The sequence below is a fragment of the Cupressus sempervirens genome, chromosome 1 (assembly GCF_028749045.1).
Source record: "Cupressus sempervirens isolate cs-2001-9-10 chromosome 1, ASM2874904v1, whole genome shotgun sequence".
Classification (NCBI taxonomy): Eukaryota; Viridiplantae; Streptophyta; class Pinopsida; order Cupressales; family Cupressaceae; genus Cupressus; species Cupressus sempervirens.
This window is the reverse complement of record NC_143118.1, coordinates 512,953,940-512,981,858: the sequence shown is the minus strand read 5'-3', so window position 1 is coordinate 512,981,858 and position 27,919 is coordinate 512,953,940. Positions and strand designations below refer to the sequence as shown.

The 27,919-nt window shown below is 35.9% G+C and overlaps 3 protein-coding genes across 4 annotated transcripts in view; 2 read left to right on the top strand and 1 right to left on the bottom strand.

The window, feature by feature from the left end:
- Positions 1 to 3,474: 3,474 nt before the first annotated feature.
- The window catches only part of MNS3 (alpha-mannosidase 3), a 62,904-nt gene continuing 38,459 nt past the window's right edge, over positions 3,475 to 27,919 (bottom strand). For both annotated transcript variants that reach the window (XM_089829384.1, XM_089829391.1), the window contains exons 3-6: positions 6,313 to 6,580; positions 5,817 to 6,014; positions 5,547 to 5,695; positions 3,475 to 4,181 (exon numbers count right to left, since the gene is read on the bottom strand). In XM_089829384.1, the coding sequence (XP_089685510.1) occupies positions 3,896 to 4,181; positions 5,547 to 5,695; positions 5,817 to 6,014; positions 6,313 to 6,580 (901 nt within the window). In that variant the 3' untranslated portion in view covers positions 3,475 to 3,895. The remainder of the gene's footprint in view (positions 4,182 to 5,546; positions 5,696 to 5,816; positions 6,015 to 6,312; positions 6,581 to 27,919) is intronic.
- Positions 11,802 to 14,349, top strand: LOC149578484 (uncharacterized). The gene is made up of 2 exons (XM_089801432.1): positions 11,802 to 12,576; positions 12,812 to 14,349. The coding sequence occupies exon 2, from the start codon at positions 13,408 to 13,410 to the stop codon at positions 13,864 to 13,866; it is 459 nt and encodes a 152-aa protein (XP_089657558.1). The 5' UTR covers positions 11,802 to 12,576; positions 12,812 to 13,407; the 3' UTR covers positions 13,867 to 14,349.
- LOC149578483 (uncharacterized) lies at positions 19,149 to 26,613 on the top strand. The gene is made up of 4 exons (XM_089815402.1): positions 19,149 to 19,242; positions 20,063 to 20,122; positions 25,895 to 26,047; positions 26,133 to 26,613. The coding sequence occupies exons 1-4, from the start codon at positions 19,149 to 19,151 to the stop codon at positions 26,558 to 26,560; spliced, it is 735 nt and encodes a 244-aa protein (XP_089671528.1). The 3' UTR covers positions 26,561 to 26,613.

Here is a 27,919-nt window from a genome sequence, read left to right as displayed (position 1 = left end):
ATTTCTCATTGTCAGAGGTAAAACGTAAAGCTTAAAGCTTAATGTTTCAACTTTCACAATTATTGCAATTCATAGCCTTTTGTTGTTCTCCTATCAATTGTCGATGAAGAGAAGTCCACAATGAGCTACATTTGGGAGGGCATGGATAGGGTGAAGGAAGCTAATTAAATTTATTTATTCAGTGAATCGGACTAGATACGGTCCTCTATGGGAGGTCATTGATCAATGATGGAACAATCTAACTCACAAGACTATACATGCAATTACCCACTACCTTAATTTGATGTTCTAATGTCATGCATATTTCAAGGTGGTTGAAGAGGTATTGAGTGGGCTCTACAAAGTTGTAGAGCAAATGTCTTTTGATTCATCAGTTGGAGCACATGCAACCCATGTGATAGAGATGTTTAGGAATTCACAAGAAGACTTCTTTTCACAAGACATAAGCAAGCAAAACTAGACACTAATAATGCCTTGTAAAAATATATTCAAGGAAAAATTTGAAATTTAAATCTTAAACTTTTCTATCTATGATACTATTGCCATTTTTCGTTTGATAAACTTAAAGTTATAGAATAATATTAATTATTATTTTTCCTCATCTCAGATGCATGGTGAGAGATGTTATATGCTAAGGTGCCCAATTTATATAAGATTGCATTTGAGTCATCCATATAGTGTTTTAGAATGCAAATGCAACCAAGCACGTTTAAACATAAATGCTCAAAAAAGAACAAGTTGGCAGTGCAAAGATTGAATGATCTTGTGTTTGTTTATTAAAACCTTCACCTCTGACAAAAGAAAATCTTAGGCATTGACACATCACATATCACTTTAGAGGAGGTTGATCCACAAGCAAAGTGAAACATTGAGGTTGATAATCTTGTCTTCAATGATAAAGGCTTGGAATAGATTGAGAGGCAAGGCAGTAGCGATGTCAAAGGAGGAGGCCGCTAGAGCATATCAAGATCCTTTGCAGGCCCCATGGATGATGTGGATGTCATTGAGGTTGACCCTAAGACAGACAAATATCACGTTTGTTGAATCATCCAAGACTTCTTAAGCATACATGTAGGGGGGTTGCAAGAACGTGAAACCAAACTAGGTGATTTTTGGATCAGACGCCAATTCTTGACAATTGTCAGGTCAAACATTGAGTAAAAAATCACCCCAATAATTGTCAAACCATAACTTTTTTGTACCAACAACAGCATAGTTGCTCTCTATCAGATCTAAAAGTTTCATATAGATACATAAAACACCTTTGTTCCCCAAACTACGCCATTTGCACCCTCCATCAAAAGTGCACTCAGTGTGTACCTTATTCATTAATTCAATAGAGCCAACCACAATTTTTTAATCTATTTATAAACCTACTCTAATAAAAAAAAAGTTCATGCATACCATTTCCAACCCACAAAGGAACTATATTCATTGTATTTTCAAGCACCATTATTAGAACTAGTAAAAACTCAACAAGTTTACCCATATCCCAACTCAAGAAAGTTTAAAATTTGTTGAAAAAGTAACAAATTGAAGGGGAAAAAATTTTAAATTGCAATGGGAAGAAAACTTGGATGAAATGAAACATGAAGTGGTTGAGAATGTGGAACATCAAGTCACAAGAGTGTCCTGCCAATGAATAATAAAGTTAGTCATAGAAAAGTTTCTATGGTGTGGACTAATCATATTGGTCAAAAACAAGCTCACTACATCAAAGAGTACAACCCAACTTGAGAGCATGGAGAGAAAGCATATCTACGAGCACCTATCAAAGGGGAAGTTGGGTTATCAGTGGCACAATTAAGGGCGATTTCACATCATCTAATTATCTTAAATGTGAAAGATGTAGAAGACAAAGGCCCAATGTAGAAGACAAAGGCCCAAAAAGATGTGGGAAGAGAGGACTTGCACGTTCATCAGGACAAGTGCAATTGAGACAAAATGGAACTTTCTCAAAGAATGCACAATGGATGAAAACATTTGTCGTCAGTATGTAATCATCTTGAAGTCTGACAACATAAACAATTTATAATTATTAACCAAACTGGGATTTTGATATTCAAGATTCATAGCAAGAGATCAGACATGGCAGAAAATATGGAGATAGTTTAAGGTTGTGAATATGTGGTCCCTTAGACTGATTAGCCTCATGGACGTAATTAAAATCCTTAATTCACCCAATTGAGCAAACCAAAAGTGTAAATGGAATTCAATTACTTTAAAAAAAAATGATTTTCCAAGGAAGTCAATAAAACACAATCTTTTCTTGTTTTTGTTTTTTGAATTCACATGGGAATCTAGGGGCAGCAACCCCCAACAAGGTGATCTCCTATACCCTCATTGTATAAATAATTAAATATATGTAGAAGTTTATAATTCCATAATCTAGTCATATTAATTTTAAGATTTCTTAAAATAATTATATCCAATCATACATTTATTTATATGCTACTCTTAGGGATAATAGTTTTAATACTAACAGATGGGAGAGCAAAAACATGCTTAAAATGGGTGTGTGTTGTAAAATTTTAGTTCCTTTTTAGGGTCGAGGATGATGTGTTTGCATACTCTAAATCCAAGCTTGAGACTTGTATATTCATCCAAACTTGAGTCAATGTCTGTGTCTAATCCACATAATTGCATAAGGCTTGAACTTGTGAAGCTAGACAAGTCATTGGTGTGTCTCCATACCATGATATGCATTAATTTAGTAGCATATACAAGCCTCACCCAAGTGTTTGCTGACTGCAACAAGCCATTACTTTGACTACACATTCAAACTCTCTGAAGACATTGTTATAAACATTATTAACAATGTAGAACATATTAAAAAACCATTTGGCCTCGTTCTATGCAATTGTGCTCCAGAAGATTAAAAACAATTAATCCACATAATTTTTCTATCTAAAAAAGGTTGAGCACTCCACGAAATTTGTTCAGCGCTCCCCTCGAGATTTGTGACAAGGGTTTAGCCGCCTCTTGTGTACTATAAGTTGAGTTTTTGTATTAGACATTGACAAATCGATCTTTTGGTGCAACGGCAACCCCATTCTAACAAGTGGTATCTAAGCTTGGTCACAGGTTCAAATCCTGCACACCCTTAGGTAACGCTGAAAGAGATTGTTATAAATTTGTTCAACCCTCCCATCGGGATTCGTGACAATGATTTAATCGCCTCTTGTGTACTATAAGTTGAGTGGTTGTATCGAGCATTGACAAATTGGTCTTTTGGTGCAATGGCAACCCCATTCTAACACATAGTTTACACTCCATTCAAAAGGTAAGTATCTGAATGTAGTAAAAATGTCACAATAAAGACAAAGATAAAAGTTCTAGGGGCTGAAGAAATTTCTTACATAAATACAAATCAGTCTTCAAATTATATATTACCTAACAACAAAGAATGTCAAATTTTTGTTAATATACAGTTGAAAATTTTCTGCCAAATTTTTGTTAATATACAGTTGAAAATTTTCCCCATCAATACTCCATCTTCGTCGAATAATTCAAAAAGGTTACAAATGAAACTTTCAAGTTGAACTGTTATTACAACAAAATTCAAGGGGAAATATATCCCTGGGCTAATTAAACTCTGAAATAGCATTTGAAGGTGTTGTAATCAAGAGAAGCTGAAACAAGAATAACCAGCTATAAATGTTGAATAGTTCATTGCATCTCACTGGGAAACATATGGTTGCATGTAATTTTCAGTTTGCCCAACTTCAAACCGAACAACTTTCCTTCCAAAGATTTACAAGCATGACAGATAAAATACTCTAATGGTTTGTAAAACTGATCCTGTGAAGTGGGCAAGGCTGAAATTGAAATGGCCTCAAAACATTAATATACACTCCATACCAATTTTGCGGTAATGAGAATATGCTTTAGCATGTCAAGAAGCTTGAGTTTGGGATGTAAGATCATTTTCAGCTCCCTTCCTACTGATTGGCAAGGGATGTGCCTCTGTATTAAAGACAAACTTATCTAAAGGAAGAACATTACTGTCTCCAAATAGCAAGTAAAGATACTTCAGAGTCTCGCCCAAGAAGAAAGTCTCCATTTTATCTCTTCTTGGAGGTGGCAAAACAGTCACATCATTCAGAGAACTATATCCACCAGAATCAACTTTAGTGTGAGACTCAAAAGCTTGAAAAATTTGCCAACCCCATTCCAGATACCTGTGCCAAACAGAAAGAGAGTAAGATAACAAAATCAATCTTGATTCCCATCAAGTAAAATATAACTAGGATACTACAATCACCAAAAGACGGAGATTCAAGAAACAAAAGAAAAAGAAATCTGTGTCATGAGAAAGAGCTGTAGAAAGGAGAATATGTACCAGTACATTAAAAGTGAGGTAATATTGAAAGATGATGTATTTTCTGCCAAACTGAATCCTTATAATTAAAACAAATCTATATGGGCTGTACTCTGAACATGCATTACTGGTCACACCAATCTACTTCGTAGAATAATTTTCCATTTCCTTAGTCATTTGGTTGTTTGTTTCTCTGGCCTAATTGCATCTGTTTTCTTTCTGTGGATATGAACTCAGGTTTCTACTTAAGTAATTTCCATCATTCCATTTTAAGGTTTAGCAGTTTGGGTCATTTTACAATTTTGTTCTAGAATTGTATAGAGACGATTCTATCTAACTTACAGGGTATTACACTGGCTTGGAATCTGGCATTTTTCTCAGGAAAGGAAACACAACATTGCAAGGATAAATTAGGTTAGTCCAAGGTTGAACACAGAGGACCCATGTTGCAATTTTATGGAAAGGTTTAGCTTAGTGTGTTAAATCTAGAATTGCAACAAGGAACGATGATTCTTTGTCTATGCATGCAAAAGTAGAGGTGGTCAATATCCTTCTTGTTAATTTTCTATATTACCCTGTAGTTTTAAATTATTAACATAAGATGCACTACTTTAAAAGAAAACTTAGAAAAGGAATATCAATTCAAAGACTATTTCTAACATGACTAATAGATGTGTATTGTATGTCAAAATATGAAACAGTATGGCATTTTCTCTGGAACAAAACATATTGTGGTTGTTTGGGGGAAGAAATCATTATAATGAGTGCTCTTCTTTGTAAAAACCACTCATTTGGAAGTTATCAATTTAGGAATGGATGACCAACTGGCATGGTAATGGGTTCTGAAAGATCATTTGGCTATAACGAATTCCCTTTCTTTGGCAATAAAGATGTAAGTTAACTTGTATTGGCACCTCCAACCTTTACCTCAGAGATTTGACTACTTCTAAAGCTAAAACTAACAATGGATTTATAGTGACATGATGGAGTTTGGTGCTAAGATAGACATGTTGGCTCCAATTTCCTATATAGTCATATAAAATGAGTATACCCATTATTTAGCATAGTAATATAGGATATCATTTTTCAGAAAATTCTTGCCATTATAAAATAATCAAGAAGCAGAGAAAGGTCAAATCTTTGAAAAATAATGATTCAAAAAAGCTGCAAAAATTAGATGTTGTAACATGCAGTAGGATACAATTAATATTGATAAACATCTTACTTGGGATCTTGAGTTATGCGGTGCAACACAAACAATGACTCCACGGTCTCAGGTCGTAGAAGGTTATGGTGGTCTGCATATCTAATTATAATGTCATCCAGGAACTCAGAACTTTTATTCCCTCCCTGTAATCCATCTTCATAAAATTTCTGTTTCAAAAGTTACAGATTCATAATTATACCCTCAAAACAAGCTACAGATAACATGAGCAGAAAGAAAAATAACAAAATATATTTGATGCAGGCTATTAATTCCTCCAAAGTAACTCACCTGTGTATGAAAATGTGCAATTTCTGGTGCCAAGCCAGTAGTTGTTACAGAATACATCTCATAACAAGTCTTCATAATATCCTCTGCAAGCTTCAAGTTTTCTATGTCCTCGATAGTCATTAAACCTTCTTCCATTGCCCTTTGTTTTGTCAGGCCTCTAGTTGCCCCGAGTGCAAGGGTGCCAGGTAGGAAACATACCTTCATACAATTACAGGAAAAATTGTTGGGTTCTAGTAGAAATAGCTGATCAATGTAACATGAAACATGAGCAACTCATTTACCTAACTCTTAAGTTCTTAACAATGATGATGAAAGCATGGCGTTAATGCATTAGTAGCATTTTAACCCTAATTATTTATCATGTAGCGATGAGAAGATGTTTGAAACTAATAATCTAAGATTCTAGCATATTGATATAAGCATTCCATTAATTAATTGTATTTGTATTTCTAGCATTTCATAAAAATAAGAAGACTATAAGAGAAGTAGCTCTTACTAGATGATCCATTTTGGGATAGAAACTTCCATCTTCCCCAGATGGCAACTCCCCTACAAAAACCAATCCTTTGGGAATAGACTTCTGAATCAATCGATTTTTAACACCCTTAATTGCTTCATCATACATCTCTCTCAAATAGGAGACATCTGATCCCCCATGACCTGCTCCTCGTTGCTGCAGCCAAACTTTAACAAGATATTCATAGTAGCTATCTCCACGAGATCCTAATCTGATGTTCTGTCCACTAAAATGACCAGAATGTGGACTGCAATACCAAATATTGCAGGATTGGGAAGAAACTGGTTAGATTAATACAAAGCCAAAAGCCAAAGGACAGCAATAAACAAATGAGTAAGTAAATACATAGCTGATAAGTAAGCAAATCTTTTAGATCTATGCCAATCAATGAAAATGTTACTAGAAGAGTTTAAATTCTCAAGAACGCAGATTAGAACCATATTAACCATCAATGTAGAAATGACCTGCAGAAGAGATGACACCACCAGAGATACCCACCCACCAGCCCAAAACAATTAACCCACCCAAAAAATTATGTCTTTTAGTAAGACTTTTAGCCCGTAAATAAAAGTCTCAAATGTTTGATTACCATCTCAAATTGAATTGAATTATTCTCTCCGTCGTATATTTTGTGTTTTGGCATTAAAGATTGAATGTCAGATCTATTTCACATCTGAAATTTGTCTGATCCCAAATTTCAGATCACCCAGCTTTTGATAAAATCACTGTATATCAAGCACAATCCTGTCTGATTCAAAATCTTTAAGTCTGCAGAGACACCCAATCTTGTGAGAGCTCCTCGCAGCAGGCTCTCGTCTTCCTCCAGAAAATCGAAGGTCTTCTGCAGCTCTGCTAATGTTTTCAATGTCTCATGCATCGCTGCCTTTGTGTAATGTCCACAAGTGGAGCAGACTTGAACTGTGAGCTTTTAGCTCAGTTCAGTGAGTTTTTCTGCAAGCTTATTAGTGAGTTGAGAATAATTTGGGGATGAACTCAGTTGCCAGCATGCAGTGTTCTGAGGTTTTCTAAAGTGTTTTCATACTCCTAGGGTGTTCTCCAAACTTCTTGGAAAGAAAGTCTATTTTTAGTAAGTCTCCCAGTTAACCAGAGTTTGTTTCGGATGCAATTTTGGTGCTTTCCACAACTTGGGTGAGGCATTGAATTATTATTTATACTTAACTTCTGTTGTGTAATGTTCAGAGATAATTAAAAGAACAGTGTAAAAGCTCTTTGAAAAATTGAATGGTAATAAAGTGTTTTAATATGTTGGACATCTAGAAGAGGGGACCATTACTCATTAAAAGTTATTTAGAATTCAAAAAGTCTTTTGAGCAATAAATGAATAATTTTAAATAGGTAATTTGTTATTTTCACTCCAAAAGCTATAAAAGGAGGCATAGCGGGTCATTGTTACATATATAAATCTCAGTTACTGGGTTCTTCTATTTAGGCCTGGGTCCTGGTACTGGTACAGTTTTGGTACTGGTTCTTCTGGGGTACTTCATAGGTTCTCTGTGGGTCCTTCTGTGAAGGACTTACAGTGGACCTAGGCACCTAGGAAGTACCCCAGGGCGGTAGGTCAGTTTATGTATCTATTTCTGATTTGTTCATCAGGATGTTCTTTCTTTCAGCTTTAGATACTGCCTTGCAACAGCTTGGTAATATTATTCAAGCCAAATTTGTTCTATGTAATGCCCATAATTTATGACAGTTGTGAACAGCAATCTACTTCAATTCATTTGAAGGTCAGGGATTGACTTTTTTTTCATTTGTAGATCTAAGGACATGACTGTTGATAGATTTGAAAAGCCAGCCAATAGTTATGTTTGTCGATCATGTTTATATTGATGTCAAAGCATGTAATCTGAAACTGTATCAGTATTACATACATGCATACATATACGGACGAACCCGAATCCGCAAGGAAGGAAAAATTGTCGTACCCATGTACCCAAATCTCGTATCCAAACCCGAATCGGCAACTTAGACATAAATAAAATACTCATTGAGTAGTGACAAACTCGTGAATTTTAATGCTCCACCACTGACTCACCGAAAAACTTGCCAAATTTTTCTAAAAAAAGTAAAACCTACCAAATTTCTGTCAAGTTTTTAGAAAAACTCAGGTCTGGGTGAAAACTTGAACACAGATGTGCATATAATGCCCAGCAGTGTTCAAAAGCAAAAAAAAAAATCATTTTTTTTGTTCTTTTGCTGCTCAACAGACAAAACAGCCTCCCAAGCTTCTCCAAGGTCATTTGCAAGAATCTTAGACGAATTTGAAGTAGATTTTGAACCAAAAATAAACTCCCAAGAAGGTTTTTTATTTTCTTTTCCTTTTTGTTGCATCTAGGTGTATAGAAACTCACAATGGTGTCATGATTACGAGTTTATGGCGTTTTTGTTGATTATATGATATTATGTGACATTCTAATCTTAATTCATGCTTATAGGCTGCATAAATTTAGATAAATCATTTATCTTAATTTTACATGTTTTTGTACTAACGAACTCAAACCCCATTTCAAAATTTGGGCGTACCGACAAACCAGCTCTTCGAAACCGAACAAGCAACTTAGATATTAACTTGTGATTTCAATTTGTATTTGTACGTCGATTTATAATGACAAATATAGGACATGCAACTAAATCAGCTTTTTAGGATTTGCCTCAATAGACACATGCCCATCTGGATATGTAGGCACTTATCCTAAAGGTGCTAGAGATAAGGCTTGGAAGTATGTCTCTTAAGAACCAAAACCTAGGACCGTAATTTGCAATAAGTGTGGAAGACTATTTCATGGAAACATAAACCACCTAAACTACCACATTACAATTATCACTAAGCATGATGTGAGGGATTGTCTAGGGGGCACAAAGAAGAAAAAAAGAGAAATTAATGCCTTACTTGCAACCCAAGAAGAGAAAATGCTGCAAATGGAGAGGGAAAAACTACTCATGAGAGAAACCGTGGCTGAATCTCAAGGGGCTCTAATCAATCTTGACAAAGAAGCAACAACACTTAAGGGCGTAGTAAGCTCTCTTTGTAGCCCACATATCCACAAATCCATTGCCACCTCTGCCACCGCTTCTACTACTAGTAGAGCACTACCATCATTCACAAAGTCTATAGGTGAAGATACTAATTTGTGATTTCAATTTGTATTTGTAGGTTGATTTATAATGACAAAAAGAGAAGGCTCTAAAATTGGTTCAGCTTCAAGGTCTCCCACAGTAGATGCATGCCCATCTGGAAATGTTGGCACTCATCCTAAAGGTTCTAGAGATAAGGCTTGAAAGTATGCATTTGAAGGACTGGAACTTAGGACTGTAATTTTCACTAATTGTGAAGGACTATTTCATGGAGGCATCAACCACACCAAATACCACCTTGCAAGCATTACCAAACATGATGCAAGGGGCTGTCTTGGGACCACGGAGGAAATAAAAAGAGAAATTAATGCCTTACTTGTAGCCTAGAAAGAGAAAAAGCTACAAAGGGAGAGGACAAAACTAGTCATGAGAGAAATCATAGTTGAATCTCAAGGTGTTCTAAGCAACCTTGATGAACAAGTGCAAGAGAAGAGGTCATATCAAATCACCCTAAACACTTATGTGGTTGGTGCTAGCAAAAGACACCATTGAGAGACTTTGTATGTGTAATATCCCCTTTAAAATAAGGTCTATATAATTAAAAATATAAATGAACAGATAAATAATAAATAAATAATATAGTAATAATATAACATTAATAACGGTATAGTTTAAATCGATGCAGTTTCTGGAATTGATTGTGTTTGGTGTTTTCTCTTCTCTTGCACTTACTCATTCTGGCGATGGATCATAGAGTGTGATTCGAAACGTTGATGCAAAAACACCAAAACACAATCAAATCCCAAAAATTGTATCAATTTAAATTATGGATTGTGGAAATGTCTTCAAATTAAAGGTACAGTTATAATTTATTATAATCATATTATAATGTTGCTAATATTTTAATATTAAAGTATGAAAAAATAAATATTATTATATAAAACGATAAAATATAATATTTAGATTAATAATCATAATATATAAAGTGAAGTATACATATATATATATATATATAATAATATTAATAATAATAAATAATAGCATAACAACAATATTAATGTTAATAAATAAAATAATTACTTAAATGAAAAGATACCTTTTCTCATCTCAAGGTATATAAAGAAATATTAAATCACCCAAAAAAATATAGAAGAAAATGAGATATATAGAATTTGATTTGCAAAAGCCTAAAAGAGAAATATAAAAATAAATTATTAAGGGTCCTAGCAGGGGGCATTATAAATGGTACCAGAGCAACTTTCTTGCCATCCTCTGATGAAAAGCATATGAAAACATATCAAAAGGTGTTGAAGATGGGAGCTGTGATAGAGATCTTTATCTCTAGTCTTATAAAATAAAATGTCTGTTATGACCATTATGGTCATCTTCAGCTGAAAGAGACATTTGATGTATAATTTAAGTTATAATTTTATATAAAAAGACATGTGTCATACGTCATGCAAAGAGGCATGCGTATGGAAATATAAAGTGTTGAATATTTCGAAATATGAAAGGACTTGTATCTGGAATTTGAATAGAGCTTCATGTGTAAGAAAAAGTCTGAATTCAATCTATTTTGTATTGTAAGACAATCAAGTGAAAGCTTTGTACTTGAATATTATATTATCAATAAAAGAGATGTTTTGGCTGGGTTTTTCCCTTCAAGTGGAAGGGATTTTCCAAGATAAATGTATTGAGTCTTTTGTGTATTATTTTTGCTCTGCTTTATTGTTGTTTATCTATTTTCTAGGCTAAAAACATTAACATGGTATTAGTGCAATGTCCCCATTTTTAGCAAGTTCCTGCAGTTGGCAGGTCAGTTCACCATCGCAACCCTCATGAGTTGATAATGGGATTTGAGGGTCTCAGTTGCGTGGTTATAAGCTTTTGAGTAGCCTGTGGTGTGTTTTGACTTTGTTTGAGGGACTTACTATTTATAGTAAGTCAATCTGTTGGTTCCAATGAGCTCAGTTGAGTTAGAGGAGTTGGAGGATGCTCTCAGATTTTATTTCGAGCTTCCAATTTGAGCTTTAGTAAATCACCCCGTCAAGTTCATTCATCATCTTTCATCATCAGGATCACTTTGGTGTTGTCAGATTATGATTCTGATGCCTCTTCAGTTGTTCTTGCAAGATGGTTGAATTATCATTATTATTCATATAAATACGTTGGGGTTGCTATTTTTGATAGTGTTGTTGGTTGGTCACCTCAGTATCATAGCTCGTTGAAACTGAGACGAAAAGTTTTAAATCATGGGAACAAGAAACAATGGCCTTACGTGTCAGAATTTTATGTTATGGTGCAAAAGGTCATTTTCGAAGCCAAAAGCAATTAATAGATTAGTTTATAAGGGCACTTTATTATATTTTAATTTTATATGTGAGAAGCTTCCTAAGTGAAGTTCATTTGGGAAATTTTGTGCCATTTGGAGATTATAAATATGAGCTTATTTGATGAGTAAAGTATCTGATTGATTATATATTTGATGTGTCTTTGTGGCTTTTTCCTGGGTTCTTAAATGTATGCCCTTGCTGATGTATAAGGGTCTCTGAAGTTTCTGATGTTTGAAGTTATTGCTGATATATGGTGATTTCACTATCTAAATCTCCTTTCTGTGTTTCCTATGTCTGGGAGATTGTTCTGGTAATTTCATTGCAAATTGTGTTATAAACAATTTGCCAAGTCTCCTTATTGTAATCACTGTGACTACGGAGATTGATCTTTTGAAGGAAATCGATTTTATTATGCTGCATACTGGCAATTGATTTGATGAAGTTTTGAGGAATTTGGTGACTGTTGAAGTTGGCATTTGACATTCCCATCAACTTGACACCAAGGCTGTGAATTGTTGAAGTTTATTGTGCCAGGCAGAATTGTACCAAGCAGCACTCGGAATTAATAGCCTACGATTTGTGAGTAGCTGGACGTCTTTCCTCTTCCAGCTGCAATGTGCTATAGGGGCATTCTACAATAACTACAAAGGGTTTGAAAGTGTCTTCAGCTTGCATTTGTGGATATCCTTGGAGACGTGTGTTGAGTTGTCGTGGGACTCGTATCCCAGTCTTCCATTTCAGCCGGCAAGCGCATCGAATTAAGCTATAAGGAAATCAGGTTCCTTAATTAATTGGTGGAATTTGATATATGTTCTTTGTATTCTCTTTCTACATAAAATTATGTAAAATGTTGAAAGGGAATACAAAGAACATATATCGAATTCCACCAATTAATTAAGGAACAATGTTTAACGTTTCTATAAAAACAAGAAACCTAGCAACATTGTTCAATTAACACTGAAATTTTTATCAAAGCATACATAGAGTTTTTACAGTGGTATCAAAGCGGTTTCTTGCCATCCTGTGGGGTAGGAAAAAAAAATTTCTTTCAGATTTGTTGTTGTTTGTGGAGTGACCAGCACTCTAGCTTTTTCCATCTATGGACAGATACATGAGGCCTAGCAATTCTGAGAGCTAGCAGCATAGTGACGAAGATAGGAGGAAATTAAATTCTTTGAGAGAGAGTATAGAGAAACTTAAGCTTCGTCAATAGAGGTTGGTGGAGAGCTTGTTGGATCCAAAGACAGTTGAGAGGGCAGCGAGCTATATGGTTTCTGCCTTTAGAAGGCTAACATCAAGATTGCAGGGAAGGAAGCTTGAATTTTCTCCAATGGGTGTCTATGATGTAGATGTACCTATATTTAGTATGGCACCTGCTAGCCCCATCCATAGTGTTGATGATGGACTCATTTCACAAAGATCAGTAGATGTGTTAGTACCCTTGATGGATAGCAGCACTAAGCTTCAACAAGTTGAGGCTCCCAAGATAGTCGCTATGGTTAGTTCAGAGGCAGTTGATGATGTAGTTGCCATTGACTTTTCAGACTCACCGGACGAGAGAGTTGTTATTGGTGACTTATATGTCAGCTAATGTAGTGTTGCTCCTATACAGCAGGCAGTTGCTTCCTTAGGTGGGACCAAGGCACATATGGAGTCACCCAACTATGATGCTGATGATATAGGTGTTACAACGAAGTTGGGAGATGTGGATGCAGATGGTATGGACACATCTGATGATACTATGAGCTGCACTGGGTATGATATCTCTTATCAAATATTGGTTGATGACTTCGAGGAGGTTTTTGATGAGTCCCAGGATCGATGTTTACATGATCTTACGTTTGAGGTGGAAGCTGAGACATGTGAGGAGATTGATATTACGAGGGCTTCCATTTCTTCGGATGAGGAGTTGTGCGAGGGTAATGGCACACGTATGAGTGATCTTGTGATGGGCAGTTTTGATTCAATTTCCTATCACAGTGCAATTAGTGAGACAGAGAGATTGCATAGGAGTCAAGGGTTACAAAGATATCATGTGACCAATGAATTGAAGGTGAGTGATAGTGACATTTCTTCAACTCTTGGGCATCATGATGTTGTCCTTTAGATGCTAGTTACATCTATTTGGGGTGCTCCTATGTCTGATGAGTGCGGTGATAGTACTTTTTCTCTAGTAAAGGTTCATGCACTTCGAGAGGTTGTTAGGATCTTAAAGCATAATTACTTGCAGCTAGTTGCTGACCAGGATTACCTTCTAGAGTGGGGTAGCACCTGTCATGAGACATTGTTAGAGAAAGAGGTGTTGGAGCTCACCCAAGAGCTTGAGGTGACTGTGGACTCTCTTCAGTGTAATCAGTGGGCTCTTCAAGAGTCATAGTCACAATTGGATGAGGTGACCATGGAGTTAGAGCATGTTCGGACCAAACCAACCTCAGATCTAGTTCAGTTGCATAGTGGTTGGTGGTGAGTTTGCTTCTATGGTTGGGGATGATGGATGTGATGATGTGGTCGACCGTCCAGGATATGGGTGCAGTAGATACAGATGAGATGAGAGTATGAGAGGAGTTGGGCTCTCATGCTGATTTGCTTCCTTCTACTAGAAGCGAATCTATTTCTTCATCTCATATAGCTGATAGCACTAGACAGTTGGCAGTGCCACATTTTCAAAGGGATCAGTTGTGGGTCGCAAGAGAGCTGGTTGATGCTTCCACATATAATTTCTATTACACAGAGTCCTTCATGGAGTATCTATTGGAGAGTTCAGATGTGAGGGAGGATTCATGCAGAGTGTCTAAGGGTACTCTCATCCGAGGCTCTCGTGCTATTCAGAGCTTGGTGGGAAAGACTATAGAGACTCCATCTACTATGCTTCCCCACAAGGATTTCGAGGTTGGGTTTGCTAAGAGGGTTGCCCACGATCCTTCTCGACCAATAGTTTGGAGCCATCTTCTGATTCCCAGTTTGATGATGAGCCCTTGACAGAGATCAGGAGTTTTTATCGGTATTACACTGTGAGGAGTGCTCATCACTTTTCTTTTGACCCATAGGTAGAGGACTTGGTTTCATGTCGGTGTGGGTTGGCTCCAGTTTCATACCATCCATTATGGGATGGGTTAGCACCATCTTTTGCAGATGGGATTAACAGCTGCAAGTTAGACCCCTTGCAGTATCTACACACTCGGGACAGTTTGGCAGAGGTTGGAGTTGGTGGTAGTGTTTCAATTACCAATGGTTGTTACCATCTCCACAATGCAGTTGGGTGTGAGCATCAGTTTGATGGGGACAAAGGTGTGGACAGAGTTGGTATTTCAGTTGGATTGAGTTCCGATGGGTTGTCATCCCCATCAACGTCTATAATCAGTTTCCAGATGATTCTATCATTCATATCAGTTATGTAGGTGTTGATGCTATAGGAGTTTCTTGTACACGGTAGGGATAGTATGCAGTTCTACCTTTGGGATCCAGGGGGATTGTGATGTTCATTTTGCTCCGGGATTGCTTGGGGACAAGCAATCTTAGGAAGGGAGGACTATAATGTCCCCATTTTTAGTAGGTTCCTACAATTGGCCAGGTCAGTTCACCATCGCAACCCTCGTGAGCTGACATTGGGATTTGAGGGTCTCAATTGTGTGGTTATAGGCTTTTCAACAGCCTATGGTGTGTTTTGGCTCTGTTCAAGAGACTTACTATTTATAGTAAGTCGATATGTTGGTTCCGATGAGCTCAGTTGAGTTAGAGGAGTTGGAGGATGCTCTCAGTTTTTATTTCGTTTGAGCTCCAAGAATCTTGGAGGGAGCGTCCATTTATAGTAAGTCACCCTGTCAAGTTCATTCGTCATCTTTCATCATCTTTCATCACTTTGGTGTTGTCAGATTTTGATCTTGATGCCTCTTCAGTTGTTTTCGCAACATGGGTGAATTATTATTATTATTCATATAAATACGCCGAGGTTGCTATTTTTGATAGTGTTGTTGGATGGTCACCTCAGTATCATAGCTTGTCGGATCCAGGATGAAAAGTTTTAAATCATGGGAACAAGAAACAATGGCCCTACGTGTCAAAATTTTAAGTTCTGATGGAAAATGTCATTTTCAGAGCCAAAAGCAATTAATAAATTAGTTTATGATGGAACTTTATTATAGTTTAATTTTATATGTGGGAAGCTTCCTAAGTGAAGTTCATTTGGGAAACTTTGTGCCATTTGGAGATTATAAATATGAGATTATTTGATGAGTAAAGCATCCGATTGATTATATATTTGATTTTGTGCCTTTGTGGCTTTTTCTTGGGTTCTTAACTGTATGCCCTTACTGATGTATAAGGGTCTTTGAAGTTTCTGATGTTTGAAGTCACTACTAACGTATGGTGATTTCACTATCTAAATCTCCTATCTGTGTTTCCTGTGTTTGGGAGATTGCTCTGGCAATTTCATTGCAAATTGTGCTATTATAAACAATTTGCCAAGTCTCCTTATTGTGATCACTGTGGCTACGAAGATTGATCTTTTGAAGGAAACCGATTTTATGATGCTGCATACTGGCAATCAATTTGATGAAGTTTCGAGGAATTTGGTGACTGCTGAGGTTGGCGATTGAGATTCCCATCAGCTTGACGCCAAGGCTGTGAATTGCTGAAGTTTATTTGTGCCAGGCAGAATTGTACCAGGCGGCACTCGGAATTAATAGCCTGCGATTTGTGAGTAGCTGGACGTCTTTCCTCTTCCAGCCGCAATGTGCTATGGGGGCATTCCACAATAGCCATGGAGGGTTTGACAATGTCTTTGGCCTGCATTTGTGGATATCCTTGGAGACGTGTGTTGAGGAGCTGCCATGGGACTCCTACTCTGTTCTTCCCTTTCAGCTGGCAAGCACATCGAATTAAGCTATAAGGAAATCAGGTTCCTTACTCAATTAATTGATGGAATTCGATATATGTTCTCTGTATTCCCTTTCTACATAAAAATATGTAAAATGCTGAAGTTGTGTTGTTAGCATTTCTCCTGCACTTTTAATGTATTCTGAAAATTAATTCTAATAAAAACAAGAAACCTAGCAACACTGTTCAATTGGCACTGAAATTTTTATTAGAGCATACATAGAGTTTTTACAATCAGAACCAATTGGCTGCCACATTTTGTAAGAGGCAAGAAAATCAGCCCTAGCCCATTTTCTCATCGCTTTTGCTTATTCACTCTGGAAGTGCAGTATCAACACTCCACTAACTGTTCGCAAGTAAATCGGAAAGCTAGGATTTGAATCCTGGCTGGTGTAAAAGTTGTATTTACTAATCTTTTTCTTTTGTGATCCTCTAGGGTGGATAGATCTGGAAATCCTTAGTTATGGAGTTTGATTTTTGGATCGTGAAGGTAAAAGGTGGAGTTTCATCTGACAGAGGATGAGTTCAAGCTTCTCAGTGATCATTACGTGAGTTTTAAATTTATTCATTCTTTTTCAGTACAATTCTCAAAATGGTCTGTATGTTTGAGAATAAACTCTATTGCGAAAATTTCCATTTTATGTATGCTTCGCTCTCTTAGTACTCACTGAGTTAAGATGTGGGCTGGGAAGATGATTTTTGGTTTGCGAAAAGACTGCGGTTGATGCAATTTTGTTTTACAGATTAATTTACTACAGTCTTATCACTCGTCAAGGATTTCGGGTAATAATCTAAAATAATTCAGTCAAGTATATGTTGTCAGTATGTGAAATCTTTATCATCATAGGACTGTCTAGATCATTTGTTTTCTCTTCATACCGATAAGAATAATTTTATTGTTGTCCAGTTGATTTATCCTTTCGTATATTCTCATCTATACGTCTTTGGTTATTCTTCTCCTTGCTGCTAAAAGAGTTGTTTAATATTCCTCAAATTGGGTTTTTGGTCTTCTTGATAGTCACGGTGGCTCCAGCTATAACTGTTGTGTCTTCACTCTTTCTTGGTGCCTTAATAATCATCAGTTCCTTGTGATGAATTAGTTTTTTTACTATATCTGTTGTGTCATGGCTTATTAATAAAGGTGTTATATTATCTTTAGGTTTTCTGTGAATCATATTTTGAGCTAACGGCAGAGCAGATGTGAATTGGACATTCTTCATCAGACTCTCTGTGTTCCCTGTGGTGACTCTTCTCTTTCAGGTTCTTCCTTATTAGCTTTGTGCATGGTTAAGGAGGAGTTTAAGATGGTCACGTTATTTTCTTTTAGGGATCACAATTATTGAAGTCAAAGATCTTTCTTCTACCTGCATATTTGGAATTCGTATATGCTGCTTTTGTAGGTCTGATTGCATGAAGTAAGTACTTTCAACAGTAACAGATGTATTATGTTGTTTATTAAAGTGTGTTCTCTGTACTTTAAGAGTATCTTTGAGATTATTTTTGTGATTAGCAGTTGAAACTATTTTCTTTAGATTGTATTTGCTGTGAAGATCTTTGTGACCCACATTTACCAGTCTTGATTTGTGAGTTCAGAAAGTGTATCCAGAACAATAGTTTGGTTTCAGTTGCTGTCAGTTTATCCTTTCTTTATCAGGTTGAATAAGATGACTGATGCAGATGACCTTGCCAAGCAATAGGTTCTTCGTTTTGGACAATTGTCTGGCTGTGAATGGAGTGGATAAATTTTTATTTTGTTAAATGCTTTTAGTGGACAAAAGTGTATCATGCATATGCAGAATGATACTTGAAAAGTATTTTAGCTGTGAATTTTCTGTAATCAATGCATGGTGTCTAAGTCATTTTCTTCCAGCAATTTATTTTGACATCACCTCTATTGAGCCTACATGGAAGTCAATAGGAAAGAGATAAGTATTCTGTGATATTGATTGCAAGATGCTGATGATCGGTTGAATAAACAACCATACATTAGAAGTTTTAGGTTCGGTGTCATCGATTATGATTGTATCATGTGTATGCTAACTGGACTTTGTGCAAAAGCTTGTGATTAGTCGGGTAGGTTATTCTGGAAGTTCCCTGTTCTCACTTTCTTTTATGGTAACATCCTTCTTGACTAACACATTTTGTTCATCAAGTTCTATGATTATCATATGAATGCTGTGCTACATTTGTTTTTGTGTGTTGAGATCAGACTTCAAAGAGATAAGTATTTTATGATTTTTGTATCTAACTGGAAAGAGAATATAGCTTTGCATTGTTCTTTGTGATAAGTGGATCTTATGAGTTGTTTATAATTCTCTCTTAGTTGCAGGGTGCAATGGGATAGTGAGATTATGCAACATCGTTTGCAGTCTTGATACTAAATTGGTGGTGGTGGAGCCCAAAATTTTGGGCATCCATCTAGAATGCATTTGCTAATCTCTGTATCTTATAATATTGATTTCATAATTTTGTCATTGTTAAGTATAGCATCTGTTCCTTTTATTGCTTAGTCAAATGGCTCATATCAGGATCGTTATAATCCCACAGTTAATATTATTTTTGGACAGAACAGGAATATACAAGTTACTCATTAATTGGGTTTCAGAAGGTTAGCAGATGCTTACATGCTTTGTTCAGCATTCTGGAAGAGCAAGCAACTTGTTTAACACATGATCATGAAAGAGGGATATATGATTCGCATTTTCAGGATTGTTATTTCTTATATCATGTAGAGTCAACATGCTAGGAATATCTGCAAACACCAAAATGTATGAAGGAAGCCTTACGTCTACAGCAGACATATGTATTGAGCATGGGAGTAGCATCAGCTATTAAAAGGATCGCAGTCATAAGAATGAAGGAGCATACATCGAAATAGAATGGCAATATAAACACACTTCATTAATTCTGTAAAAAATAACTCATTTCTCCTTACGCATAAATGCTGGGACGACGTCTGAAGCAATATTTGTGAATATTACAGCAACAAACATTGAGATCATTAAAGTAAAACACGGCCTTCAAATAGAACAAAGAAGGAGGTGCTCAGATCATCAACTGTGCATGCACAAATAACTTAATGGCAGTAAAACAACATTTTTTTATCCGCAGATGCAGTATATGGGTCCCATCGCTTATATCCCAGTACGCTCGGTTGAAACAAATTAAGAAGTGCCTCAGAAAGTCATGCTGATGGTTTACACGCTAAGAAGCAATTAAAGTTTTATGTAGCATGATGTCTTCTATTTGCCAGCAGAGAAAATGGATCTTGGATTCACGATGGATAAAATATTGGTCTCCTCCAATGTTATAATTGCGGAGATGCTGTCAGCGATTAAAAGGATGAAGCCATGGAACGTGGTAAATCTGCATCGATGATTGAGGAATTTTTGGCATATGTGTCTAATATTATTCTGTTCCGATTGCAGGTTGGTGTGCTGTGCGAGGAGATAAAGGAATTATGCAAGCCTGGAGCATGGAGATTCAAGGCAATTTTAGAATCAATATGATTTCAAAAGAAGGAGACACGTTATCATTATACCTTTCTTAATATCGAAAGATCTGCTGTCTTTCTCTATAAAACTCGATTTGCCTATTAATTAATTCTGAAGCGGTTGAGGATTTCTCCTTAGTTTATTAGAGGAGTAAAGTTTGTTAATCTTCTAAGATTATGTGATTAGGTGCTGAGGGGGCATGTCTGTTCACTCACGCACCTTTTCATTGTTTATAAATATGTGTAAAGGCAAATCAAATAGGGGACCATGGGCATTGGCTTTAAAAAAAAGAAGTTCTGCATTTTTTTAGGATATAGATATTGATAAATTTTCTTCAAGGGTGAGAATCTGAAGTTTGAACCAAGCAAGTGAAATTCAGATTTTTGAGCATAACTTTCAACATTGTATGGGATCAAAGTGGTGTTGAATGGAGCATTGATTATCAGAGTGTCTTCAATACCAGTTTTCCTACAATTAATCTGTAAGATCTTTGTTTGTTTTAGAGTTGGAATATATGTGATTTGTCCTTTGTGATCATTTTACTCTTTATTTGTTAATAATTTATTATTACAATAGGTGGATTGAATTGTTCATTACTATTTAGATCTGATAAATACAAATATTGTAAGATATAATTATTTTCTTTATTTGTATCTAATTTTTCCATATAAGGGTTAAAAACATCATAAACTGATCTAAATACGTGAAAAGTGTAACAATTTGAGGCATCGTAATAACTGAACCATTTACAAATATAATATAACCAATATCATAAAGTTGTACGTGAGAAGTATATATTTGACTCTATTACCCAATTAAACTTTGGCACTGATCACTAATTTGCTCATAAATTTCAATTCATATGCTACCCAATAATTTAGCCTCTTTTTCTTAAGAGTTTGATCTTATTTGTTTTAGTAATTCGCTTTAAAATTTTCTTTTCAGCAACTCACAATTCTACTAAAGTATTATTCAAAGAATAATACTCATTAGCTACAATCCAGAAGTTTTCCTTGAATTCTTGCCATTTGAGGAAATTATCTTGGTGTTATAGTTTATCCGTTGTAAATCATCTTGGATCCAAGTTTTGCTGTCCAGGATTCAGGTGTACAGGCCTTGGTGTAGCGGAACCAAAAGCGCGGAGGATTTAAGTCAATTTGACTGATCTTGTCAAGTTGGCCAAAATCAATTAGATATCCCAGCATCAAGCAAGCAAGTCTCGTAGGTTTCTAATCAACGATTTTGATAGCCAACAAGTGGCACATTATCTTCATTAAAAGAATATCATGTTTAGAGAGAGACTATTCAGCTTCAGAGGAAGGTTACATGACAGAGGGAGATGCAACCCTTTGCAAAGCTTGTGTGATAGTAAAACACTTGGAATCAACTTCCTTTTATGGTGATTAAAGCTGTCCTTGCTGAGAGGGAGTCTCTGTTAAGAGATCTTAGTGCTAAGGCATTCTTCTCTAGGGGACGTTTGAGGTAAAAGCCCTCGTTCCACCCTCTACAAGTAAGTATGGTGGACCACCCTTTGCAAGTAGGCATGGTGGAAATGCATTCTTCTCTGGGAGAAATTCAAGGTGAAAGCCCTTGTATCACTCTCTACAAGTAGGTATGGTGGAGCACCCTTTGCAAGTAGGCATGGTGAAATTCGTGCGACTCAATGACTCTAATTTTACATGCTTGTGAAGTAACTATGGTAAATTATGTTATGCTGAGATAACATGTGCAGCCATGTGTGCCTATCTCATTAAAGATATCTCTTGCTAAGAGGGAGTGTCGAAATAGTAGCTTTGATAGAGATCTTTATCTCTGGTCTTATGAAATGGAAATATGTTTGTTATGACCATTATGGTCATCTTCAACTGAAAAAGACATTTGTGGTATAATTTAAGTTAATTTTATTACTAATTTACCTACAAGGGTAGTCTCAGGAGAGAAAACAAAGGTGTATTCAGGGAGAGGCTAGTGTAAACCCAACCAATCAGTTATTCCCAAGATAGGGTAGGGATCAACAACCTCAAGCACCATGGGGCTAAGTCCCAACTCCCAAGAAAGGCTTAAAGGCTTGGAGCTATAAACCTTAAGGGAAACCGTTGAGTTTGGTGCCTAAGCAATATGCTTGCATCTTAAGTGTTCTTCTCGACTAAGAATAATAAAAAGGCAAAATAGGATGAGCATCCTACTAAGTAGGCCACCTTGTGTGGATGCTTAACACCTGTCACCAAGGCCAAGGGGGACAAAGTTTCGTTCTTGGACTTAGTAGGGGATTGGCTTGGAGTAATTTATCAAGACTCGCATTTTCTTTGAAACTTATACATACACATATGTACTAATGATCACTTGCGGGTGCAGGGTTCTATAGAAGAAGTAAATTTTGTAAATCATTTTCTTGACTATAGCTCATTACTAAATGTAAATTGTAAGGCATTAAACAAGAATGCAAATTTTGTAAATCATTTTCTTGACTCTAGCTCATTACTAAATGTAAATTATAAAGCATTAAACAAGAATGCATGTATTATGTGTCAACATCGTGTCTACTTTGTGTTTTCATGCATTCACGTGTCTACTTCATGTTTTCATGCATAAAGATTTATACTTCATGAATCCTTTATGCTTTCTTGCATCCAATTATATGATTTGTTTGTGGATTCTACAAGAAAAGTTATGTATATATCATTTTTGCTCGAGGACAAGCAAAATTTGAGAGGGGAGCACTGTAATATCCTTGTCAAAATAAGATCTATATAATTAAAATATAAATGAATACATAAATAATAAATAAATAAAAATAATCATAATAATATGATATTAATAATGGTATAGTTAAAATTTATTATAATCATTTATTATATTCCTAATATATTAATATTAAAGTATGAGAATTAAATATTAATATATAACATGATAAAATGTAAATATTTAGATTAACAAGCGCTCTAGTTGAGCTGGAGTCCTTACCTTGTGTGAGGGTTAGAAAGTAAATTAAATGGATAAAGTTTTCATTTGAAAAATTAAATTATTGATCTTCTTGAACATAAAAGTAGAAAACCTCAATCATGAGTGTACCAAATTTCGCCAATAAGTTAAGAAATAAATATATTTTGTTAAATTATGAAAGTCTCAATATATGTTCCAACTATATAAATGAAAACAAATTGAAAATAAGATTGAACCATTACAATGAGCAATTTCATTTTAAAAATGCTATAATTATTCTCCAAACTCATAGAAGAAAAGAAACCAAGTTATTATTTTTCACTTTATGAATTTTAAATTTTACTTCATTGATTTTTAAATTATAAGATACATTACAAAATAAAATTTTAATTTTTTTATATTTTCAAAAGTTATATAAGAGATAAATATTCAATAGAGAAATTCATTCATTAATAATTAGATTTTAAACTAATTTGTTTATATATGTAGAGATATCTCATGAATGAATCTTTATATAAACAACTTAATTTATATATTTTTCTTATTTATATTTTCATATTATTATTTCGTTAATAATCATCAAATTAATCAATCAATCTTGTGACAATATATTACGTATCATTCATATAACAGCATCGAGAAAATTTATTTACTAACAATAAATGTAGCTTTGGTTATGTCCCTAATTGCCAAGGGAGACACTTTAAAGTGAATAAAAATATTGACAAGGAAAGCCCTAACTTTAATTAATAGTTGATAATTATTTCATGGACCCTCATTTTCAATATATGCCAGGAGCCAAAACGTGTTAAAATCAATAAAATCTGCCTGCTGATGATGTAATAAATGCATGGTTATCTACTCTTCTTTTTTGGATTATTTTTTTCCTTGAAAAGAAAAACCAGTAAAATTGGCTCCAGCCAATAAGAATTAAGAAATTATTTAATAAAAATAGATTAATCTCTAACTAAACCTTAGAATTTCAAAATCTAATTCTCATGTAAATTTAATTCACTGCATCAGTGAAAACATTAGTTCCATGCCTATAATAATCATAATATAAAGTATAGTATATACCAGAGTAACGAGAATCGCCCAAAAATCGCCTGAATTGGCGATTCAGAGATTAGATTCAACGATGGCGATTTTTTTGGAGTCGAAAATCGCCATCGCCGTTTTCATCAGGTGAATCGCCTGAATCGCCTGAAAAAATCGGCATGAATCGCCCGCGGCCAATAAAGTATAGAAATGTAAAATTTAAAAAAATTGCTTGTTTTTTTAACTTTGTTTTTGACCTATTCTCTTTGTTATAACCCTAAAGGGCCTTCTATTTGTTTAACATGAGTAGAAGAGAGGAAAAGTGAGAGAGAAGAAGAGAAAAGAAAAGCCATAGGTTTCTAACCGGCAAGAAGAAAGAGCACAAAAGAGATCAGCAATCCATTTGGGGAGGCCATCAATTGCATTGGGAGCATTAACGAGCCAATTTCAACACTCCTCAATTCATTTGCAAGAGGTAAGTGCTCTTTTTTTTTTTGCATGTTAGTGTATTATGCATTTTTTGTTAAATTTTTATAGTTTTCAAGATTTTTAGTTTAGATCTTGAATGTTCTTTATTTTTACTAAGTTGCAAACTAGAGTTTGTTGTTTTGTAGCTTTTATTAGCTTCAAACTTTGATATTTTACATATAAATTTTTATTGCAGCAGCCTTTGCTTTCATTTTTCGCAAATTCACAATGGGTAGAAAAGATGAATGTTGGAAATATAACGAAGAGTTTCTTGGAAGAACCAAATATCAAACAAAATGTATTTTTTGTAAAGAAAAAATAACTTCTGGGGGTATTTATAGATTGAAATACCACATTGTTGCTATACCTGGACACGATGTTACAATTTGCACTCACCAAACTCCTGAGGCAAAACGCACTTGCTTAATGGCATTAGAAAGAATTGAAAAAGACAAAGCCAATAGGAAAATGCAACTTGAAGGGTTAAGGGGTATTGGCTCCCATGTTCCCGCATCCACATCCGCAGCCGCATCCACATCTGCATCTGCATCAGCTTCTTCATCTGTAGGTTGTGTTGGAGAGGGTTCTTCTAGGCCTCCTTTTTATCCTAGTTCTTCTGCTCGTGCTAGTGCCAGTCGGTCACATACTGAGACAGAGTCCCACACCAACCTATCGCAGCCTAGAGTGCGGAAAAACAGAATGGATAGTTACTTTGTGCCCCGCACTACTCCTGGTTCCCAACCCACGCTTGAGGGCATGGGTTTGAGCAAGGAGATTCATGATGCTGCCAGAAAGGAGATATGCAAATTTTGGTACTTTTGCAACATTCCATTTATTGCAGCCAAGTAATTGATTCTTTTTTCGTTGTTTTCTTTAAAGTTAAAATTAAAAGTAAAAGTAAAACTTTAATTATATCTACCTGTTTTATAATTTGAGTCTTTGACATCTAAATTTTTATTTGTGACAGGGCTCCTTATTGGCAGAATATGATAGATGCAATTGCTATTTGTGGTCCGGGGTTTAAAGCCCCAACTAAGGCTGAGTTGAGCGGATACCTCTTGGATGAGATGGTAGAGGACATGAGGGTTGAGCTCGAGGAGAACCGAAAGGAGTGGATTGCAAAGGGTTGCACCATCATGATTGATGGTTGGACAGATAGGAGGAATAGAACACTCCTCAATTTTCTTGTATCCTGTGGAGGTAATTGATCATTCTACTTTCCTACATACATAATTGTAAATTTTGATTTGTTGAATGCTAATTTGTTGATGATCCATTTAATTTTAATATTCTAATTCGTTGTTTTGTTACTTGTAGGATATACCATGTTCATCAAATCCATCGATGCTTCCGCACATGTAAAAAATGTCACATACTTATGTGAGGCTATTGAGGAAGTCATAGCAGAGGTGGGAGAACAAAATGTGATCCAGGTGGTGACGGATAATGCAGCAAGTTATGTTGCTGCAGGTAAACTTTTAACTTTTCAAGTTTTGAAAATAAATTTATTTGAATTTTGAAATTTGAATTTCTAATTGACTTAAAATTGTTGTAGGTAAACTTTTGATGGAGAGGCACCCCACCATATTTTGGTCCCCTTGTGCGGCACATTACATTGACCTCATGTTGGAGGAAATTGGCAAACTTGAGTTTGTCAAGTCATGTGTGGAAAGGGCAAAAAACATATGCAAATTCATTTATAATCATTCATTTGTCCTTAGCACAATGAGGAAGTACACAGAAGGCAAGGAGTTAGCTCGCCCAGGTATCACGAGGTTTGCCTCGAATTTCATCACCTTGCAGTCCTTGTTGACATCAAGGGATGAATTGAGGAGCATGTTTGTTGGACGGGAGTGGATTTCCTCTTCCTATGCTACAACCACTGCAGGGATAGATGTGGCGGATTGCATATTTGATGAGGATGGTTTTTGGAAACCTGCTAGAGAAATCTTGCAGGTAAATTTATTGCAATTTAACATTTAGTATTTTACTTTTACTTTAAGTTATATTATTTTATATTTAAGTTTTGACTCAAGTTTTTTGTTTTACTTTATATGTAGGTCACTGAGCCCCTTGTGGCTTTGCTACGAACTGCTAATGGGGAGAAGCCCTCTATGGGCTACATTTATGAGGGCATGGATAGGGCCAAGGAGGCCATCAGAGCCCAATATGCAAGAGTGCAGGAGAGGTATGGCCCTATTTGGGACATCATCGATAGGAGATGCCAGAATCAGCTCCATTGACCCATCCATGCAGCAGCTTACTTTCTGAATCCGGCATATCGTTTCCATCCTGAGTTCAAGGCGGATGCGGAGGTTCTCACTGGCTTATACACAGTGATTCAGAGGTTGAATAGCGATGAAGATAGTGCTGCTGCGATTGTTGAGCTAGACCAGTTCAACAATAAAGAGGGGCCACTTTTCTCTGGCAGGATGGCCATAAATGCTCAGACAACACTACAGCCAGGTAAAAATTAAATAATATATTCAATGTTCATGAATCTAGATTCTAAACTTAAAGTTGATTATGTAATTTTAGAGTTAACTTGTAATTTGTAAATGAGACTAATTGTTTCTATTTTCAATTTTTCCCTTATTGCAGATAGATGGTAGCAAATGTTTGGGGCCACAACCCCAAAACTTCAAAAAATTGCCATTCATATTCTGAGTCAGCCAAGCAGTGCTTCTGGATGTGAGTGCAGTTGGTCCATGTTCGAGCACATCCATTCAAAGAGGAGAAACAGGTTGACAGTGCAGAAGTTGAATGATATTGTCTTTGTTCATTACAACCTCCGTCTTAGGATCAGACAGATTTTGGGCACTGACTCCTCTCCGATCATTCTGGAGGAGATTGATTCAGAATCAAAGTGGCTCACAGAGGTCGTGGATCCAGTCTTCACTGAGGAAGACCGTGTGTGGGTTGACCAGGTGGATATAGAGGATGAGGCAGCTAGAGCACGTTCTTCAGGCATTGGTAGACGCACACGTGCACGCACAAGCACAGGCCCTAGCGACGTTCATGAGCCCATCTTACATGCGGGAGATATGGCTCGGCAGTCCTCTAGGACCTAAATTAGACGCCTTGCTACTAGGCAGACTGGATACTCAGAGGCTGAGGCTGAGGCTGAGGCTGAGGCTGCAGGCGAGCTTCAGGATGATTTTGAGGATGATGATGATGACTATGAGTCTGAGGCTTGAGCTGGAGCCTTGTTTTTATATTTTGTTTATAGATATTGATACTAAATCATTGATAGACATATGTTTCAAACTTTCATGGATCTTCATCTTAGATTCTTACATACATTTATGATTTGATGTCTTATAGATCATCTTACATACATTC

Excerpts from the sequence above, each read along its gene's own strand:
- LOC149578484 (XM_089801432.1), top strand. The coding sequence starts at position 13,408 with ATGGAGTCACCCAACTATGATGCTGATGATATAGGTGTTACAACGAAG.
- LOC149578483 (XM_089815402.1), top strand. The coding sequence starts at position 19,149 with ATGGCTCATATCAGGATCGTTATAATCCCACAGTTAATATTATTTTTG. Across the intron at positions 20,123-25,894 it reads CTGGAGCATGGAGATTCAAG|GATATACCATGTTCATCAAA; the intron begins GCAATTTTAGAA and ends TGTTACTTGTAG. Across the intron at positions 26,048-26,132 it reads AGCAAGTTATGTTGCTGCAG|GTAAACTTTTGATGGAGAGG; the intron begins GTAAACTTTTAA and ends AAATTGTTGTAG.